We start from the raw sequence: 22357 nt of genomic DNA, 5'->3' as shown, positions 1-22357 counted from the left end.
GGTTTTTAATTTTAAATATTATGAATAGAGTGTAATTAATATGGTTGGTCAAGTGTCTCATATTAGGATAAAGCATCCCTTGAGTATATTATCAAGAGTAAAATAGCTAGACCTTTGGGTAGACCTATTCTCAGCTTCCTGGGAAATTAACAGACTGATTTCTTTCATGACTGTACAATTTTGAACTCCCACTAACAATGAATGTTTGTGCCTCTTACTTCACAACATCACCAGCATGAACTGTCATTCATTTATTTTATTGATAAATGTAACCAAAGGATATACGGTGAAATATCAAAATATTTTTAGTTTGCGTTTCCCAGTTGGCTAAAGGCGGTGAACAATTCGTTAAGTGTTTCACAGTCATTTGGTTGTTCTCTTTGAGAATTCTCTGTTGATATCTTTACCCCATTTTTTTCATTGAGTTATTTGATGTCTAGATTTTAAATTCCTTATATATTAGCCTTGTATCAAATGTGTAGTGGGTAAAAAATTCTTTGTGCAAGTGATACTGACCTTTTTTCTGTACGTAGTTTTTCAGTTTCATGAGGTTTCATTTCTTATTTGTTGTTCTCAATCCCTGTGCTAATGGAATTCTGTTCAGAAAAACTTTTCCTGTGCTAATGAGTAACTAAGAGTCCTGGGTGGAAAATGTTTCTAGGTACTGGGAGATGACACTAAGGAATGGAAATGGATTAAAAGGGTTGGCTGAAAGGGTCCAGTGGTGGGAGGAATGTTAGTTGTGTTATCAGGATCTGCATAGATTCCCCACCTCTGTAGCAGGTGGTCTACTATAGAGCTGAAGATGAGACTGGGAGATGACTGGAACTCAATCACATTGTGTTTCCAGGGAGTGCCTTTGGGAGCTGGCAGTTGAGATAAAAGGATGGTGTGGTGGGGTAGGTTGTAGATCTGCATGACTCACTGGGCATTGGAACAGAGAAGGGAGGCTTTTGGAAATCTCCATTATAAACCCTGCCCAGATGTTTGACTGGAAACTGGGCCCCACTCCTCTCATTCCAAATCCCACCCTTGGAAAACACCCAAGGCAAGTTCTCTCCAGCAACTGCGCAAGACTGTGCCCACAGAGTACTTAAGCTCTGGTACCTATAGCTGACAGGTGATTTTTCTCCTGCTTCCCCCAAGAATCACTTGGGGAGTTGCATGGTCATTAAACCCGTACTTTTAATTTTGCCTGATCTGACTTATTGCGTCATCAGAGAAATCTAGTACTAGGGACTTCAAAATACTTATCAGAGGCCACAGCAGATGGTCTGTTACAGAGCTAGGAGTGAGACTGAGGGATTAGAGAGATGAAGGAAAGGATGGAGAATGAAGATCTCCTAACTGATTCCCTTGCAAATGGGTTCCAGGGAGTTCCTAAGGGAATTGGTGCTGAGACAAAATGATTTTTTTCTTAGCTTTCAGGTATAACCTTTATTGCATTTTACATTTATATTAATGGGTAACTGAATAACTTTCAAATTTTTTCTTTTATTTGAAGTGTTGTTGATGCTCTAAATTCTTATTTTCTTTTCATTAGTGGTCATTTGTTACTTGCTTTTTTATTTATTAAATTTGTTCTGTAAAAATTTTATACATGTCTATAACACATTCTGGCTACCCAACCCCATCTTTTCTTGTCTTCTTCCTACCCTTGTCAATTCCTCATCTTTCCTACAGGTCTCTTTCCCATGTTCGTGTTTTATGTTTTAGGGGTTTTTGTTTGTTTGTTTGTTTTTGTCTTGTGACCTTCTAGTTATTAAATTTTTTCATCTCTTCTTCTAGGACATTGCCTGAATATATGGAGGTAGTTTAGATACATATATTAATGCATGTCTCTGATGTATAAACTTAGATGTTTAGGAACCAATTTGACACCACATAATAAATTTAGCTAAACAGCAATAGTAAATTACTCCCTAGGACACTTGACCTTCCTAACCGTAAGTGTTTGGTCAAATTTACAGTGTCAGACTTGAAATCCTTTCTACAGAGCAGGGTTTGAATCCAATTGGAGTAGCTACTTCAGATCATGCCCTTTATATCACCACAATACTTTCCACTCCATCATTATGTCTTCTTTTTGTGAGTTCAATTTTTTGGTTTCTAATTTTTATTTAAGTAAAATTTATATGTAATATGGATTTCCCACAGGGATTAGTTTACTGCATTGTTTCCCCCCCCTTCCTTTTTTCCTTTCACCCTTCCCATGTACAGCTTCCCTCAAATTCATTTCCTGTATTTCTTTAATTTTTGTTGCCTATAAATATAAATACAACCTGTTCTGTCCATTGTTTTCAATATTTTATAAATAAGATGTTTTTGTTCATTCAGTGCCATCCAGCTTTGAATGGTGTGTAGGGTTCTCATGCTAGACAATAACAAAATCCCACTGAAACTGCTGATGCTCTTCAGAGTTCTCTCACCAGGGATTCCCACCTGTGCTGTGGAGAGGTGTCACACAAACAAACACACAGAGACACAGCACAGACACAAACACACACACACACACACACACACACACACACACACACTTTTCCCTATGACAGAGCATTGGTGCTATATCCTGGCTAACAGTCTTTTGAGGGCCTTCTCCTGTGAAACTGCTAAAGTGCTTCCTAAACAGAAGAGTTATATATGCTACTTTTACCCTGAAGTTTTACCTTTTTTCCATGTAACTCATTCCTGTTTAAAAATTATTTCTTGAAAGCAAAATTTAATGTAACCTGCTTTCATCATATTTGCTTCAACCTCAGTTCCTCCCAGATCTTCTTCACCTACTCAACTTTATAATCTCTCTGTATGTATGTGTGTTTGCATGTGTGTGTGTGTGTGTGTGTGTGTGTGTGTGTGTCTTTCTCTCTGTCTCTGTCTATCTATCTATTTTCTCTCTTTTACTCTCATGCTTGCTTTCTCTTTTGGCATCTTTCTGTCTCACTCTCAATCTACATCATGTGGAACAGTTGCTTTCAAGCCAATTACTAGGAAGAGTGACTCCATTTCACAGTGCAGCAGTTTGTTACATTTTGAGTTCACATGATGACTCAGAATAAGTGTATACATTTGTGCAAGTAAAGTATCATAACCAACCCAGTATGAATCACTAGGAACAAAATCACAAATAACTTATTCATGCAAGTAAAGAAAATAACACCTATTAAGTTATCAGCATGGGTCAGGAACACCTAGGAAAATGGGAATGTCAAGACTATATCATAAAATCCAAGCCTGTTAATGAGCACGTAAGTCCTATGGATGTGACAACCCCTTCATCTATACCACATAAAAGGTCAATAATTTAACATAAAGGGGCAGCAGTGCCTGCACACTCTCATCTACAAACCTTGTGCAAATATCACAAGACACAGGCTGTACATTGCCTAATGTCCCTGGAGCCCTCGTTCAGCAAAATTTCCACTACATGGCCTGGCCTATTCATATTGCAGTTTTCCCAGCTGAGGCTTCCACACTGCCTTGAATTGTCTTGAATCCATCCTGACTTGAAGTGGCTCAACACCTGCAATAGTTACTTAAAATCTTCTCTAACCATTTATAGTAACACTTTCTACTTTAGTATCAATTAAGTAATTAGTAATTAAAATGCCTTCAGAATAAACAAAGTGACCTTCCCTGAAGTATGTGTGGACTTTTGAGAGAGAGAGGAAGAAGACAGAAGAGGGATTAACAGAGAGAATTATTTCAACAAAAGGTGTGGATACAGTTACTAATTCACATTCTTGTCTTTTGATTATTCTCCTTTACAGAAGAATTCACCGTGGCTGGCTTGACTGGGCCAGTCTTGGCTCCATTGGGTGGAAACCTTGAACTGAGTTGTCAGTTGTCCCCACCACAAAATGCACAGCACATGGAGATTCGCTGGTTCAGGAACCTCTATACACAACCTGTGCACCTGTACAGGAATGGTAAGGACCTGCATGGGGAAACTATCTCCAAATATGTGGAGCGGACTGAACTCCTCAAAGATGACATTGGGAAAGGAAAAGTGACCCTCAAGATCTTTAACGTGTCTGCTTCTGATGATGGGCCATACCACTGCATCTTCAAAGATGGACAATTCTATGAAGAGCACATAATAGAGGTTAAGGTCACAGGTAAGCATGGATTCCTATACGACTGCTGTGCACCCATGATTCAAAGCCTATCTCGGGTTGAGTAGTTGGAATATTATCAGTGTTTGACTCTTATAGCATGGTTTGATTAGCAAGATGAATTCTATACAGTTAGTTTATGAATTGGATATCACGGAAGATCAAAAATGAAAACTACTACAGTGCAGAAAGTGGTTCTATTAGTAAATACTTTCTTTTTGTGCCTACATACATTGTTAGGTTTCTAAAATACAATCAGATTCTTTTTGGGTTGTTTTATTATCCTTTCAAATGTCTCTAACAACACTTCAGTAATTTTCCAAATGAAATGAATTTTTAAAATATGCTTCTCACTACAAAGTTGGGTGGGTATGGAGGTGGGGATAATATGATAGGACTGCAGGGAAAAACATGATCAAAATTATTGTATAGAAATTTTTAATGAAAGAACGAAAAATATTCTTTTGATTAATAATACTTATATCCATTTCTCTTCAAATCAATTCACCGAAAACTTCATACACATTTAATTTTCCTAAATCTGTTTTAAAAGATTTTAACTACAATCATCACTATCTTCAGATATAACAATGTATATGAAGTATAGGTGACTATACAGCCTTTATGCTACTTCCTTACTCAGAATTATTCTGGATGATAAATAAAAGGAAGGAAGGTTAAGAGCTTAAGATAAAAAACCTGAAAAAATCCATAGATGTATGCATATTCATGTAGGGCTCTAAACTCAGATGATTAATCTTCATTGGATATCATCAACACTCACCTCTGTAGTCTAGAGCAGAATTACACAATGTAGCTCAATGATATGCCTAATGGTCAAATGAGACACAAAGCTAACTATTGCTATTTTAAGTAGTCTTATGGGTCACACAGCAACTGTGTTAGCATGAACACACACACACACAAGACATATATTTGTGTGGTGTGTGTGTGTGTGTGTGTGTGTATAATATTTGTGTTATTCCTAGGACATTTTTCTAGACAGAGCAGCTTTGGTAAAGTGCTTTAAATCTCTGTTCATTCTTTTTTGGCCTATGCATTAGGCAAGTTTGTTTTTTGTTTTTGTTTTATTTTAGAAGCACTCTTATTTAAATCAACCCCACCATTCCCTTGCCCTCCCATCCTCCCATTTTCCCCATGGACCACCCAACCCACTCCCTACCTAATCCCCAGGGATGGTGAGGCCCTCCACAGGGGACCATCAAAGTCCCTCACATCAATTGGGGGAGGGCCCAGGCCCTCCTTCCTGTATCTGGGCTGCAATAGTATCCGTCCATAGGTAATGGGTTCCTAAAGTCCATTTGAGCTCTAGGGATAAACATTAGTTCCACTGTTAGAGGTTGCATAGACTGCCCTAGCCTCCTAGCTGGTACCCACGTTCAGAGGTCTTGTTTGGTTCAAGGCTGGTTGCCCAGATTTACAACTAGGGTCTCCATGCTCTTACTAGGTCAGGTCAAATGTTTCTGCAGTTTCTTCAGCACTGTCTTGGTTCCTTTGCTCATCCCTCCTTCCTCTCTGAAACTGGATTCCACGAATTTGGCTCAGTGTTTAGCTGTGGGTGCCTGTTTCTGCTTCATTCAGCTACTAAATGAAGGCTCTAGGAATGGCAACCAAGGTAGTCATCAGTCTCATTATAGGGGAAGGGCATCAAAGGCAGCCTCTGACCACGGCCTAGATTCTTAGTTGGGGTCATCCCTGTGGATCCCCTAACGTTTCCCCTGTGCCAGACCTCTCTTCAAACCTGTACTGCCTCCCTCTATCAAGGCATCTCCTTTCTTGCCCTCCCCTTTTCCTCTCCCGTTTCAGTCCTCCTGTTCTCCTCCCCCATCCCCTTCTCCCTCTCTCTACTTCCTACCTCTCCCTTCTCTCCCCCATGCTTCAGATTTTCTCAGGGGTTCTTATTCCCCTCCCCTTCTTTGGGGGATTATGCATTGTTTTCTTGGGGCCCTCCTTGTTTCCTAGTTTCTCTGGTGGTGTGGATTGTAGTCTGGTAATCCTTTACTCTATGTCTAATATCCACATATAAGTGAGTACATACCCTGCTTGTCTTTCCGTGATTGGGTTACCTCACTCAGGATGTTTTCTTCCAGTTCCATCCATTTGTCTTTGAATTTCAAGATTTCAATTTTTTTTGCACTGAGTAATACTCCATTGTGTAAATGTACCACATTTTCTCCATCCATTCTTCGGTTGAGGGGCTTCCAGATTCTGGCTATTACAAACGACACTGTTAAGAATATAGTTGAACATATGTCCTTGTTGTATGAATGTGCATTCTTTAGGTATTTGCCCAAGAGAGGAATTGCTGGATCTTCATGTAGACTGATTCCCATTTTCCTGAGAAACTGCCATACTGATTTTCAATGTGGCTGTATGAGCTTGCACTCCCACCAGCAGTAGAGGAGTGTTCCCCTTTCTCCACATCCTCTCCAGCATAGACTGTCATTGGTGTTTTTTATTTTAGCCATTCTGGCCAGTGTAAGATAGTAACTCAGAATTTTTTTTGAGTTGCATTTCCCTGATGGCTAAGGATGTTGAGCACTTTTTTAAGTGTCTTTTCAGCCATTTTGGTTTCCTCTATTGAAAAATTTTTATTTAATTCTGCAACCTACTTTTTAATCGGATTGCTTGGCATTTTGGTGGCTAGCTTCTTAAATTCACTGAATATTTTGGAAATCATCCCTCAGTCAGATATGGGATTGGTGAAGATCTTTTCCCACTCTGTGGGATGCTGTTTTGTCTTGAAAGAAAGCATCTTCAAAAAATGGTGCTGGCATAACTGGATGCAGACATGTAGAAGATTTCTGATAGATCCATATCTATTGCCATGCACAAAACACCAGTAGTACAAACATTGAGATTAACATTTAGTAAATGGGACCTCCTGAAACTCAGAAGCTTCTGTAAGGCAAAGAACACAGTCATCATTAGGCAAGTTTTATGTCTCAGTAAATATGATGAAATTTTTCAGACATGTTTATTTTCTCTAAATTAGTATGTACTTTTCATATTATTGATGAGTTGCCTGTTTTCTATTAAACACATTTTAATATAATTTTATTGATTCTTTAATAATTTTTTATCATTCACTCCAACACTACTCACCTCTCAGTCCCTCTGTATCAGTTTCATCCCTGTATCATCTCCTGCCCCCCACACAAAAGAAAGGTTAAAAAAACAAAAAAAGAATAAAGATTAATTTAAAAAACAAAAATAACAAGAAAAGTCAAAAAACAAACAAATACTTTTTTCCTACATCTTTGCCACTTCTGCTTCACCTCTTCATCTATTTAGTGTGAATAGCAGCTACACACAGCATACACTCTTCTCCAAATAACTTTACTTGCAAATGTTCATAAGTTATAAATTACCTACTATAGAAATACACAAAGATCCAAGAAGAGTCCCACAATTGTGCTTATAATGAAATTCATTTTCATGATCTACTTATAGTGACTCAAATTAGGTAGTGACTATGATTAAAGAAAAAATTAAATTTTAATTTATATAATGGTCAAAATCTTGGTCTGTTCATCATAATCCAAAAGATGTGGGTTAATTACTCACTTTTAGTAAACAACTTAAATATGTTTTAAATAAATGAACAAACAAATTAAACAACCCTTTCCTGAGCTGACCTAGCCGGGCAGGTTGCTAACTGTTTACTGTAGCCTCTCCATGCAGCTCTTGCCATTTTCATGAGATTCTTGTGGCAACCAGTATCCTGTATGCTTCTGATTACTAATGTATCTTTTGAAATTGGGATTAAAACTGGAAAAGCTTTTATTTTTCTGTTCTTTCCTCTTCCATTTAAACCTAACAATACTGTTTTTCTCTTTGGTTGAAAACCAGTCACAAGCTCAGATATACAGATTCTTATGCATCCCCCTAATACCAAAGGTGTGATGTTGGAATGTCATTCAGGAGGTTGGTTCCCACTGCCTCATATGGAATGGAGAGACAGCAAAGGAGAAGTCATTCCAGCAACATCAAAATCCCACTCACAGGACATAAACAAATTATTCAACGTGAAAATGGTCCTTTTTATTGAAGCTTACTACCACCGAAACGTCACTTGCTGCTTTCGAAACCTTCTAACTCACCAAGAAGAAAGCATTAGTATTGTCCTATCAGGTAAAATAAGTCTTTGTTCTTCAGTAACAGACATTATTGCACATACTTATTGATTCTTCCTTGTTGTTTTCATTAGGCCTTGAATTCTCTGGAGCTTACTTACAATCTAGTTTGTTGTCTCTCTTACTCTCTTGGATATACTTATTTTCTCAATCTATATTCTTGACCATTTTAGTTTGCTTTTCTGTCACTGTGATAAGGCATCATGGCCATAAACAAGTTGGGGTAGGGAAAGTATCTATTTGGATTAAATACCTACATTTTAGTGCTTCATCAAGGAAAGCCAGAGCTGGGGCTCAAAGTAGGAACTTGGAGGCAGGAACTAGAGTAGAGACCACAGAGAAACACTGTTAACCAGCTTGTTCTCCTTTGTTTGCTTTCTTAATACAACCCAGGAACACCTGACCAATGATGACAACACCCAGCCCCAGGGATCTGGTCCCTGCCTCATCAATAGAGAAAATGCCATCCACACATGGTCTAAGTCCAATCAGATGGAGGCAATTCCTCAATTAGGGTTTCTCCTTCCCAGATGACTCTAGTTTGTGACAAGTCAACAAAACTAACTGGCATATTGACATTGAAGGTTGCAAGGCATAGCTTTTGAGGCCTTACTTTCTTCACACTTCCTTTTATCTCATGATGTTAAGTACCATCAGGACTCTCTTCCTTGAGATATGTCTCCTCTATCCTTCTGCTCTAATCTGAAAACTCATAAGTCAACCCAAAAGCTTAATAAATATCATAAAATGAGCACAGTAAGAACTAAACTCTCATGGTTACTCCCAAGCTTGTTTAATTCAGTGCTTTGGAGTAGCAGTTCATATTTTCAGTTCTCAGAACCAAGTCATTAAAGTTACCCATTACTTGAATTTTCTATCACATTCACATATACAGAGAAATAATGCTGGGTCTACTGTTAAAATATACCAGAGTTCCAAGGTCTTACCTTCCCTGGGAAGCAGAAAGTGGATGGGATAGGGAGTTAATAGGAGGTCAGGGGAGGAGGGGAGGGAAAGAGAATTGAGATTGATATGTAAAACAAGCTTATTTCTAATTTAAATAAAATATTTTAAAAATAAAAAAGCTCAAGCCAATACATTTGTATCAGAGTTCCACCATTACTCGAGTGTCATGACAGATGTCTGACTCAGGGTACCAGACTGTGGTGGGTCCAGTGACCCAGATTTAGTCACACATCCTAAAAATAAAAATGGGTGTAAAACCGCAAAAAAAAGAAGACAATTTAGTTTCACTCAGGCCACATTGATAGTACAAGTCTAAAGATGCCCTAACTGTGACAATATAGACCTTGAAATATACAGACATGAATGAACAAAAGCTAGAGTTGAGAGGTTTTCAACAGCCCAGCGAATATTCTTTCCACCAAAAAGGTTCATATATATAACCTTTGCTGGGAGTCACTCTCCATTTGGTGTAGACCTGGAATCATGCAATTTAAGATGAAATTAGAGATCCAGTCAGAAAAGAATGAATCCTAGAGAAAAATAATCAAGTCAATAACTGAATTCTCCTTCTTCATCGTGTCTCACCACCTTTCCACAGCCATCTAAGCCTTAACTGCTGATTATGCTTTGTGATAGCTAATAGCACCCTAAAACTCTCCTGTTTCCTACCTGGTTTATGGTAGTGTATCCTGAGCATAGGGATAGAATAAATTACATAAAATACTAGCTATGTTAAGTACTCTGAAATTGGTCCATTTTGGGTTATAGTTAAACAAACACCAATTTTTTCAGTTATCTGTGCTGCTGTTACTTTCATTGCTTCACCTCCTAATGCTATCCTTCTACACCTCATCTATTCACACATCCATGTAGATGAGCTCTGTCTTCAGATTTTACCTCTAGTTATCTCTTCTAACACAATGTAAATTCACCTAACTTTCCATATCTCCTTCAATTCCGTATTCAAATCTTACTTCCTCATAAGCATTACCTTGATGACCAACTTGAAGCATGCAGCCTGCCTCTACACATACGGAGGTCCCTGTTTCCTTACTTGTTAAACTTTGCTACCTTTATTATTAGTCTCATTTTAGCTATTATGCAACTCTATTGTTATGCTGTTTCTCTATATGTGTACCCTTTCAAAAAACAAATCTTTGATGATTTTTATATACTGACTCTCCCAACTGCTACAAAGATTGGATGCCACATTATAATTAAACAAATAAAACATAATACATTAAAGGAACAAAATAAAATCAAATGAATGTGTTCTAAGTATGCATTAGTATCGGTATATATCCATGAAATTAGGCAGATACTTTCTAGAAGATACATCTAAAAGGATTAAAGGCACTGATTTGGTAGATATATACACATATGCATATGTGTATATTATATAAATAAAGAAAGGTAAAATTGAAATATTTGTTAATGTATTACAACTTCATTGAATAACAAAATGTACGTGTTATGATCTAATGTTTTAAGTATTTACAAACTCTAAGCAATGTGTTTTAAAATAATTACAATAAATACAAACTTGGGACACTGTTGCACTTTTAGGAAAAGGAAAATATTTAACCATATGTTCCATTCATAGAACATAAAAAAATCAAGTTTGATGACAAAGAAAAGATCATGATCAAACTTACTCATGCAGGAATTTGTTGCTGAATGACTAGCAAGCTGGCAAGGCTCCAATTGGATATCATTGATTTACAAAGCATGAGAGTTTATCTGGGATAGGGACTAACACCAAGTAATTACATGCATGAAAGTAACAGCTCAATACAGGTTTATTCCACAACAAATAAACATTCAAAATGATATAGGAGAATTCTTAGTGGGTTCTAAGTTACCTCATCCTAGTCACAGCAACATGTTTTAGATGGTGTAGAATTTTTATCTGAGAAGGAAGATTGGCCAGTAGCCAGGCAGGTAGCATAAGTGGGGCTACCAGATGGAGAGAATACTGGGGAGAGGAAGGCAGAAAGTAGCGTTGAAGAGACACCATGCTGCCGAAGGTGTACGCTGGATTACGGGTAAACCACAGACTCATGGCAATACATAGATTAACAGAAATGGGTTAATAATTAAGACTGAGCTAGGCAACAAGAAGCCTGAGCTATTGGCCAAACATATTATATTTAATGTAAGTTTTTGTGTGTTTATTTGGGCAAAGAGGTTGTGGGATCAGGTGAGACAGAAACCTCCATCTTCAAAAAAGAGAAAAGGAAAATTTATGCACACTAAGTCCCTAGATATATTCAGGAGCAGTAGTCTCAGAGTGCACCAACGAGTGCACTGATAGAGCAGGGCACATATCATGGAGCTTCAGATATGAACACTGCAGCCCTGCTTTGGACTAGCTTTATGATTCTCATTGGCATCCTACACTTGAACAGAAGGGAAGATTTAGCTCTGTCTCTTCCTTTTCACCCTGGAAGCTTATGAGGCAAGATTAGCAGGAAGAAACGAGAGAAGTGGCTTCCACAAACCTTTCTATCCACCTTTCTCTAAATCATATCTGGCTTATTTGACTCTAGAAACAGTCTGTTCTTTCCCCAACCCATCATAACTGCCTCTCCACACTTGCCTAAACCTAATATTCCAAGGTGGTAGACTTAAATTACATCAAGCTTCAGACGAATCACTATTCCTAACAATGTATGTACAAACAAGTTTTCTCAGTGATAAGATTTGTGACTCACATTTCAGATGAACTGTTTTCATGGAGAAGAGTTTGGATAACGATTCTGAGTTTAATAGCATGTGTGCTGATAGCCTTCCTCTTGACTTCCTGTGTTCAGCAATATCCCATATTTGGTAAGTAGGTTAGAGTGGTGTGGAACTAAATGGGAAATAGCTGAAGCTATTCAATCATTGCTTCCCACACCATTCTGCCCAGGAAGTCCTTAACTCTTGGGTCTTATGTTACATAGGTATGTTAAGAGAAGCTTTTTCTTTGAGAGAAGCTTTCCCGCCAGCTTGGTTCCAGATCCGCATCAGTCCCAAATAAACACACAGGAGGCTATATTAATTATGAAGCTGTTGGCCTTGCTTGTTTCTTACTAGCTAGCTCTGACTTAAGTAATTACCCCATAATTGTTAATCTAAGTATGTTTCTTACCGGAGAGGTTTCCAGGCTTCCTACCCCAATGGCGTTACATCTCGAACTCTCCTGTGTTTCTCCTTCCCAGAATCCTCCTGGACTCCTAGCCCCACCGATCTAGATTCCTATTGGCCAGCAGTAATTTATTGACATATACACAGGACTTTCCCAACATCTCCTCTTTTCTGTTTAAACAAAAGGAAAGGTCTTAACTTTAACATAGTCAAATTATATATAACAGAACAGTTACCAAGTAAGAACATAGTTACAATATTTTAGCAAGATTTAAAGAAAATATCATCCATCCCATCCTTGTGAGTCCAAAGTTCTATATATAGCTTATCTTTTATCATAACTAAGGAAAACTATAATTATAGCTATCTGTCTTCAACTCCATCAAAGACCACAGAAGGATAATATATAAACACTAGGATTGATAGAGATATCTTACTGCCTGGACAGTCACCCGAAGTTCCACTGTAACGTTGGGGCATCCATCTTCAGCCCATAGGCCACAATGTATCCAGAAGATTTCTCAGCCAAGCAGGAAATTTCAAAACTGTCCATCTGCATCAGCAGTCTGTCAGTCATTTTTCTGTGTCCTGCAGAATGTACCGTAGACTCTTCCATGAAGCAGGAACCCTGTAAAACTCAGTTCAGCAGTCACTTTCCTGTGGGTCCTGCATGTCCAGATTATACAACAACAGTCAAACAGTCTAGGTAAGAGCAGTTTCTTGCCCAAATGGCTAATCTTGCCATGTTGAAAGCAAACTCCATAACGAGTTTCTTCGATGCCCATTTTCCTCTCATACGTAATTGGTGCTGCCAGGAGCAGACATTTCTCATTATCAAGAAAAACCCTAAACTATTTTAAATGCCATTTTCTGAAGGTCTTTGAGAGATTTGAAGACTGTTTATGTCAAATATATTTCTGTATATCTAAAAAACCTAACTTAACCAACTACAAATTCTGACTATTATAAGTAACTATCTATAATCTGCATTCAATTATGCATTACGTTGTAAAAGATCAGTATAAGCACAATACTTAATCAAAAGGAGAAATATACACATCACAAAATTGACCTTGAATTTGTATCAATAAATGAAAAACCATACCCATACCATAATTCCCCTTTTTACCATTAAAAGAGATTGGTTGTGATCATTAACCAATTATAAACAATCCCATTTAAATGAAAACAAAGATTTATAAACAAGATGGGAATTGGGACGTCGCTCATTCCAAACTGCTTCCTGCTGGAAGGGGGCGCTGTTTTTACCATGGGGATCATGACAAAACTCAGAAACCTGTATAAGTCCATATTTTCAGGGTCTGTAAAGCTGTATCATCTTAACTGTTTCGATTGTTGGAACACCTGGTCCACTGCTTCCGGGGGTCTTGGTTCGTCGAACCACAGAAGCCTGGAAGGAATTCTCAACTTTTCATTTTCTGTAGAAACATAAATGAAAACTCCTTTTCCAAGTAACATATCCTTACACTTAAATTTTGAAGTCAAGGCATTTTTAAAAGATAGAAGTTGGATTAATTCAGCAGCATTTATAATCAAGTGTACTTTAGTTGTTCCTTCCTTAGTAATGAAAAAACTGAAAAACACAATAGCGTACAGTGTCCAGACTCTCTGTGTATTTTCCATCTTTGCGTGGCTTATTTATTTCTATTATTATTTTATTTCTTTTACTTTTATTTATTTTTCTTTGAGACAGGGTTTCTCTTTGGAAATCTGCCTGCCTCTGCCTCTGGAGTAAATCCTACCGGCGTGCGCCACCACAATGCCGGCTTTTGTATTTATTTACCGCTTTGACGTTTCATTTTCTCTCTCAATCTCACGTATATTTTTAAACACACTGTAAACCTTTAGAGATTTTCTTCATCCAAGTCTGACTTTACTGTAAATCTTTATGTTTTTCTGGCCACGTGTCTTAACTGTAAAACTGCGGCTGTTTTAAACTTCTGTTTCAAGATGGCGGGCGTAAGTGTGACTCCAGCTTACCGCCTCAGTCCATGCTGACCTCCAGCAAAAGCTGCCACTTCCAGCTGTACGTACAACTTTTAAATCGTTAGCAGAGTCTCTTAAAACAACCTTGTTGGCTGTTTGTTTGTTTTTTTTTCTTTTTATGCCGAGTCAGGAAGACTCCTGTAAGCGAGCCGTGTGAATCTCGGCTTGTCGATAGCAAAACAGAGCACACCTGAGAAAAATGCTGCTACCAAAAATCTGTGCTTCTCTCCGTTCTTCTGTTTCTAAAATTCCTTTAAAGCTTTTGTTATTTTGCGTGGAAATTCATGATCCTACTCCTGATCACCATTCTGTAAAGAGAAGCTTTTTCCTTGAGAGAAAAGCCTTCCCGCCCGCCTGGTTCTAGATCCACATCAGTCCCAAATAAACACACAGGAGGTTATATTAATTATGAAGCTGTTGGCCTTGCTTGTTTCTTACTAGCTAGCTCTGACTTAAGTAATTACCCCATAATTGTTAATCTAAGTATGTTTCTTACCGGAGAGGTTTCTGGGCTTCCTACCCCAATGGCGTTACATCTCGAACTCTCCTGTGTTTCTCCTTCCCAGAATCCTCCTGGACTCCTAGCCCCACTATCTAGATTCCTATTGGCCAGCAGTAATTTATTGACATATACACAGGACTTCCCCAACAATAGGACCTTACCTATGAGTTTAAATAAGTCTTAATAATAAAAGCCGAGAGTGAAATACAGAGGTAAATGTTGAAAGTTCAGAGAGACAAAGGAGCAAACCACAGACACACCTAAACACCTTAACCTCCCAGGCCAAAAAAAAAGTACTCTTGTCTCCTCCCACCTTTACATTCCACTCTCTGCCCAGTCACATCACTTCCTGTCTCTCTGTATGAATCTCCAGACCACTATGGTAGCTAGTAGGTAGCTCCACCCTCTGATTTTCAGGCAAGCTTTATTTTGTTAGAGCAAAAAATATTACCACATTTCCCAATTTTGTCTAAAATAAACAAGGTTATAACTAATATAAGAAAAAATATATAATAAGTACAATAACTATATACAATATATACAGGCAATAAACACACAATAAGGCTAATCCATTAGCAATTGACAAATCTAGAGAAATTATTTCATATCTATCCTACCTTGGTGAGTCTAACAGGTTTTACCTAATTCATTTTTTATCCTTACATGCATTACCAACACAAAAATTGTGTTTTTTATGTTTCTCAACTTTATATATTTTCCACCTCTTTGGTAAATTTCTTTAATGAAGCAGGTAATAAGTAAAACTATAACGATAAAGTCTTCAACTCCATCAGAGACCCAAGAAGGAAATAATATTAGCTGAGTAAGCAAGAAATTCAAGAAAGTGGCTGTGACAGAAACTGCTGGTTGCCTAGACAGTCACCCAAGGTTCCTCTCAATGTTGGGGCATTCATCTTCAGCCTATGGTCCTGGCAAATCTGGCAAATGTTTCTGTGAAGCTAGATATTCTAAAGGGCTGTACTACCCTGTCTTGTCAATGTTTGGCAGTCATTTCTTTTGTGTCCAGCTTGTCCAATTTGGACAGCATACTATCAACAGTTGTGGCGAAAGCAATCTCTTGCAGAGTAGCTTATTACAAAGAAAGTAAACTCCATGTGGAGTTTCAATGTCCATAATCTTCTTTGAAGTAATTTGGTGCTGCCAGGAAAAGACACGCCTGATTGTCATAAAAAAAGGAGCCTATGTTATTAAACATCTTAAATGCCATATTCTGTTAGTCTCTGAAGTATTTAAAGATGACCTGCCTATCTAAAGTGTATCTCTGTTTGAACTTGAAAACATACCATATATGACTACAAGTTTGATTGTAATTGGTGACTAATTGCAAACCTGCATTTCTTTATCTGAAATAGTTGGTAATAATAACTCTCAAGGGCTAGAAATTTGTATTACATTGTTAAATGAGTTGCATAGGTGCCATGCCTTGAAGGAAATTAGAAATGTATGTACAGCATGTGCTTACAAAAATAATTTCAACTTTATATCAACATGCAAAAAATGCAAGTCAACTTAAAATATTTAAAACTATTAGTTGTTTTTGGTTTAAAAGTACATTCAATAATCTACATTTTTATTTTGTTTCTATAGGTCCCTTTTCCTTTTCAGAGTAGATTCTATAATCTACCCTTATATCCTATCATACACTTATACCCTGGCATTCCCCTCTCTAGCGATTTCCAAAATACACTGGAAATAATCCCTCTAGAAAGGAAAAGGAAAAATGTTATAATTATATTATAATATACAAAATTTAAAATACAACTTTAAATAACTGACACAGAGAGTAGCTCTTGCTTTCTTGATGTAGTTTTTTTCAATATAACATGCCCCCATATAAATTTCAAGTGATAATAACATTATTTTTTTGTTTAGGGAGGTGTCCTTGGAAAAAGAGTGCAATGCTATTCATGATTTCAATGTTTGCAATTGGAGGAGTCAATCTCATTTTGTATCAAAGGCAAAGAGGTATGTGAAAGCAAGAGGTGGATGCCACCTTCCCAATTACCCATTAAGATATTTAGCAAAAGAGGAGTGGCCATTACTTGAACTACAGTGCAGGGTCAATAGGCCATAAGAACACATGCCACAATGTCTAGATTATAGAACTCTGAATTTTATAGACATAATAGTAGATGCAGCTGGCTATTTTGTCTTAGAGAAATAATTTCTTTCAAATTCATAGTGTTTTTAACTTTTTTTACAAGTTCAGCAGTCATCATTATCCAATAAATTGTTCTTACTGCATTATGTTTTTAGCATAAAGGAGATAGTAGTTCAATATCTTAAACTTCTTTTCTTTTTAAACTGTACTTATGTTTTTGGTTACTTTACATTCATGACTAGTGTTTGTGTGAGCCAGAAGAAAGCGTTTATTCACCAAATGGCTAGTAGTCACCATGTGGGTGCTGGAAATTGAATCCAGATCCTCTGAAGGAGCAGTCGGTGCTCCTAACTGCTGAGCCATTTCACTAACTCTATGTCTTAAACTGTTTGAGTCAAGTTCAAAACGTTAAAAGTCCAGCATTGAAGTATCAGGAGTTGCTGGGGCTGCATCTCTAACTGAGGAGCTATTAGCAGTTAATGGATGGTGGGAGAGAAAGTATCAGCTTTCTTCAGAAGGGTGGCCATTGGTACGCTGCCTGTGCCTCAGTGTATGACTCCATACCTTGCATAAAAGCAGCACCCATTAAACTCATTGTTTGCCAAAAAAAGAGGACATGAACTTGGGAGGGAGATGTGTTAGAAAGCTCAGAGTGAATGTGTTGGAGGGAAGGGGAGTGGATGTGATCACAATACATTGCATCAAATATGAACCTTTCTAAAGCCAGAGAGTAAAAAGCTTAGAGTTGGGTGGGTGTGGAGGTAAAGAGGAGCTGAGAGTAGTTGGAGAAGGGAATCCTTAGTCAGAATTTACAGTAAATTTGTTCTCAATTAAAAAATGAACTTCTCAAAGACTAAAATCAAAATAAATGTATTCACAAAAATAAAATTAATTCAAAAAATTATCAAAGTGTAATGCTATTTGCTATTTTGAGCAATGTTTTGTATATTATGAATTTAAAAACACATGTCCATTGTAAAAAGATACTTTTAAATTCAAGCATTATTTTTGGAGATGGATGCAGAGCAAAACACACCACCATGAATGTTAGCTACTTTTCTAACAAATTTTGATTGATTTTATATTATTCATTGATGTTTTGTTAGGATTTCTATTGCTGTGAAGAGATACCATAAAAACTCCTTTTTAAATTTTATTTATTTTTATTTCATGTGCATTGATACTTTTGCCTGCATGTATGTCTGTATGAGGTTGTTGGATCCCCTGGAACTGGAGTTACAGACACTTTAAGTGAAGGTGCTGGGGATTGAACCTGAGTCCTCTGGAAGAACAGCCAGTGCTGTTAACCACTGAGCCATCTCCCCAGCATCCCCCATGACAACTCTTATAAAATAAAACATTTAATTGGGGTGACTCACCTGCAATTCAGATGTTCAGTACTATATCATTATGGTGGGACATGGCAGCATGTGCTGGAGAGGTAGTCCAGTGTCCTACATCTTTGCTGGTGGGGAACAGGAAGTGGTTTCTCTCACTGGGCATAGCTTGAAAATGTGTGAGAGCTCAAGGCTCACGTACACAGTGACACACTTCCTCCAATAAGACCACACCTTCTCCAACAAGGTCATAATTCCTAATAGTGCCATTCCCTTTGGGGGCCATTTTTCTTTCAAACTACCACAATAAACAACTGGAGTCATTCTTTCTTTTCATCAGTGAGGGTAAAATTAAACATGGAAATTAAAAATATAAGAGGAACACATTTTAAGACATATTTCCAATGACCTTAGGAACTGAGACATTGCTCATTGGCAAAATTACAGTTGTGAAGCAGCAAAAAATATAAATTTATCGTCCGTGGTTCTTAATACCATTGGAAATATGTGTTTTCCAATGGTTACAGCCCATAGGCTGATAAGTGCTGCAGTATAGTGAGCCAGAGATATAGCTCCAAACCATAATGCAGAATCACAAGGTTGGGCTGAACTCTTTGGAAGAATTTTTCATTCATTTTCTCCTAGGAAATGAACATAACAATAGCCTTAAAGCAAATGAGAGTAAACTGCAAACTGGACAGCTTGTTATCTACATAAATGAGTTTTAGAGCCTTATACTCATTAAAATAATCCAGTCATAAAAAGACACTATGACATATTATTATGAGGCTATTAAAGTAGTCCAGACATTACAAATAGGAAGAGTGGAGGTTTGCAAGAGCTAGAGGTAGGAAGAGGGAGGTGGATTATTGTTTGATGAATACAAAATTTCAGTTTTAATAAAAGCATTTACAGAGATGAATGATTATGAAAGTTGCACAATATAAATATATTTAATTGTTACAAAACTATAAAGAAGAAAATGGCTAATGTGATAAATTTAATATCCTGTACCTTTGCCAAAATGAAAATATATTTCTGTTTTACAAAATAATCTGTTATAAACATGAAAACTCAAGTCACAGACCTTATAAACATATTCACAAACCAAATGTAGAATATTTTATTTCTTCTTTCACAAGGCAGCTGGGACAAAGCTTCACTTCCTTTTCATGCTAGTTTGACTTCCGTTTGTAGAATTGTTAACCCTGATGGTTTAGACAAGACTTAAAGAATAATAGTGTTGATTGTGCATATGTTCATAATTGGCTATAAGTCTTCTGTAAACACAGGCATACAGATACCTCTTCTAGGATTTCTTGTCCATTCTTCTGGGCATATGTCCAAAAACTGAGTTTCTAGGCCATATGTTAATTCTGTTTTTTCTTGAGGAGATGACATACCATGTCTCACAATTTGGCATTCCCACCAACGGTGCACAAGAATGCTCAATTACTCACATATTGCCAATGCTTATTATTTTATTGTCTTTTAATCCTACCTCACCAAACTGTAAACTTTGTGGGGATCTTTACTCCAGTGGGTTCCATCTCTAAGGCTTACTAGTGGTTCCGATGCTGACTAGGGCAGTAGATGACGCCCAAGGTATATTGTTGAAATTCTGAGCAAGATAATACAAAATACGGCACTTCAACACATTGTGCATTTATACTGAAAAGTATTCCAAATGGCATTAGTGGGAGTCCTTTCCACCTTTGCTCTGCCTCTACTTCCTCCTTCTCCCATGTCTTTCCAAAGCAGCTCCAAAACCAGAATTTCTCTTTTAAAAATTGGATCTGGAACCTCGTTATTTTTTTCCCAAATTTGGAAACCATGCTCTAACTTCTGCAACTCTTCCTTTTAAGAGCTAGCCAGGCCGGGCGGTGGTGGCACATGCCTTTAATCCCAGCACTTGGGAGGCAGAGGCAGGCGGATCTCTGTGAGTTCGAGGCCGGGCTAGACTGATAGCCTCCAAAACAATACAGAAAAACCCTGTCTCGTAAAAACCAAAAAAAAAAAAAAAAAAAAAAAAAAAAAGAGCTAGCCATGCAGCTCTTGCCTGAATTTGGCAGTAGGCCATAAGAACTTCATCTAAGAAAATATTTATCCTATGTCAAGGAGGAAAAACAATAGAAGTCCTAAACAACCCAATGTTTATGCAATATGTCTGTTATTCTCTCTTTTGCATAATTTTTAAATTTTATTTTGCGTACGAGCCACAGTTTCCCTCTCCCTCCTTTCCTCCTGTTCTGTCCCCCTGCATCTATTTTACCGCCCCCTCCCCCAGCCTCTCCTCTGTCCCTGTCCTGATGGGGTAAGTCCTTCGATGGGAATCAACAAAGCATGGTATATCAATTTTAGGCAAGCCCCTCTGCATCGAGGCTGAATAAAGTATCCCACAATAGGGAATAGGTTCCAAAGAGCCAACTCATGAATCATGAAGAGTTCCTGGTTCTATTGCTAGGGCCCCCCAAAAGATCAAGCTATACAACTGTCACCCAGATGCAGAGAGCTTAGGTTGGTTCAATGCCAGCTCCCTACCTTTCTGTCCAAAGTCTGTGAGCTCCCACAAGCTCAGACCAGCTGTGATTTTCCCCATCAAGATCTTGATGCACCCTTGCTGATATAATCCCTCCACCCTCTCTTCGACAGAACTGCCAGAGCTAGGTCTAGTACTTGGCTGTGTATCTATTCATCTACTTCCATCAGATACCAGTCGAAGGCTCAACTAGGGTAGTCACCAATCTAATTACAGGGGAAGGCCAGTTCAGGTACCCTCTCCATTATAGATAGGAGTCTTAGCTGGGGTCATCCTTGTGGATACCTGGGAGTTTCCCTGGTGCCATGTTTCTCACTAACCCCATAATGGCTCCCTATATCAAGATAACTCATTACTCTCCCCATCCTTCCCACCCCCAACTTGACCATCCTCATCTCTCATGTTCCCATTCCCCCTCCCTTCTTTCCTACTACCCTCCCACCCCCAGCTTACCCAGAACATCTCATCTTTGTCCTCTTCCCAGGAAGATGCATCCATCCCTCTTAGGGTCCTCCTTATTACCTAGCTTTTCTGGGGCTGAGGATTGTAGCCTAGTTATCCTTTGCTTTACATCTAATATCCATTTATAACTGAGTACATGCTGTGTTTATCCTTATGTTTCTAGATTACCTCACTGTGAATGATTTTTTTTCTAGTACCATCCATTTGCCTGCAAATTTCATTCCATTGTTTTTTACTTCTGAGTAATACTCCATTGTGTAGATGTACCACATTTTCTTTATCCATTCTTTGGTTCAGGGACATCTAGGTTGTTTTCAAGTTCTGGCTATCATGAATAATGCTGCTATGAACATAGCTGTACATGTGACTTTTTGGTATGGTTCAGCATCCTTTGGGTGTATTCCCAAGAGTAGTATTTCTGGGTCTTGAGGTAGAGTGATTCCCAATTTTCCGCAAAACCACCATACTTATTTGCAAAGTGCCTGTACAAGTTTGCACTCCCACCAACAATGGAGAAGTGTTCCTCTTACTCAACATCATCTCCAAAATAAGCTATTATTAGTGTATTTTATCTTGGCCATTCTAACAGGTATAAGATGGTAACACAGAGTAATTTTGATTTGCATTTCCTGGATAAATAAGGGTGTTGAGCACTTCTTTAAGTGTATCTTTGCCATTCGAAGTTCTTTTGAGAATTCTCTGTTTATGTCTGCACCCTATTTTAAAGGGTTTATTTGAAATTTTGATGTCTAGTTTCCTGAATTATTTATATATTTTGGATATCAATCATCTGTAAGATGTGGAATTGATGAAAATCTTTTTGCATTCTGTACTTTGTCTTATTGTCAATCTCCTTTGCCTTAAAGAAGCCTTTCAGTTTCAGGAGGTCCCATTTATTAATTGTCAGTCTCAGAGTCTGTACTACTGGTGTTATATTCAGGAAATAGTCTCCTGTGCCAATACAGTCAAGGCTACTTTCCAATTTCTCTTCTATCAGCTTCAGTGTAAATAGATTTATGTAGAG

General features: G+C 37.8%; 1 protein-coding gene across 1 annotated transcript in view; it reads left to right on the top strand.

Annotated features, from left to right (window-relative positions):
* Positions 1 to 22357, top strand: part of LOC101835067 (selection and upkeep of intraepithelial T-cells protein 2-like) — a 35852-nt gene that overhangs the window by 3016 nt on the left and 10479 nt on the right. Inside the window, exons 2-6 of the mRNA XM_040757422.1 lie at positions 3768 to 4115; positions 7986 to 8267; positions 11957 to 12068; positions 15837 to 15851; positions 16771 to 16859. Of these exons, the coding sequence (XP_040613356.1) occupies positions 3768 to 4115; positions 7986 to 8267; positions 11957 to 12068; positions 15837 to 15851; positions 16771 to 16859 (846 nt within the window). The remainder of the gene's footprint in view (positions 1 to 3767; positions 4116 to 7985; positions 8268 to 11956; positions 12069 to 15836; positions 15852 to 16770; positions 16860 to 22357) is intronic.

Source organism: Mesocricetus auratus, unplaced genomic scaffold (genome assembly GCF_017639785.1).
Source record: "Mesocricetus auratus isolate SY011 unplaced genomic scaffold, BCM_Maur_2.0 Super-Scaffold_100014, whole genome shotgun sequence".
Lineage (NCBI taxonomy): Eukaryota > Metazoa > Chordata > Mammalia > Rodentia > Cricetidae > Mesocricetus > Mesocricetus auratus.
This window is presented reverse-complemented; position numbering and strand designations above follow the sequence as displayed.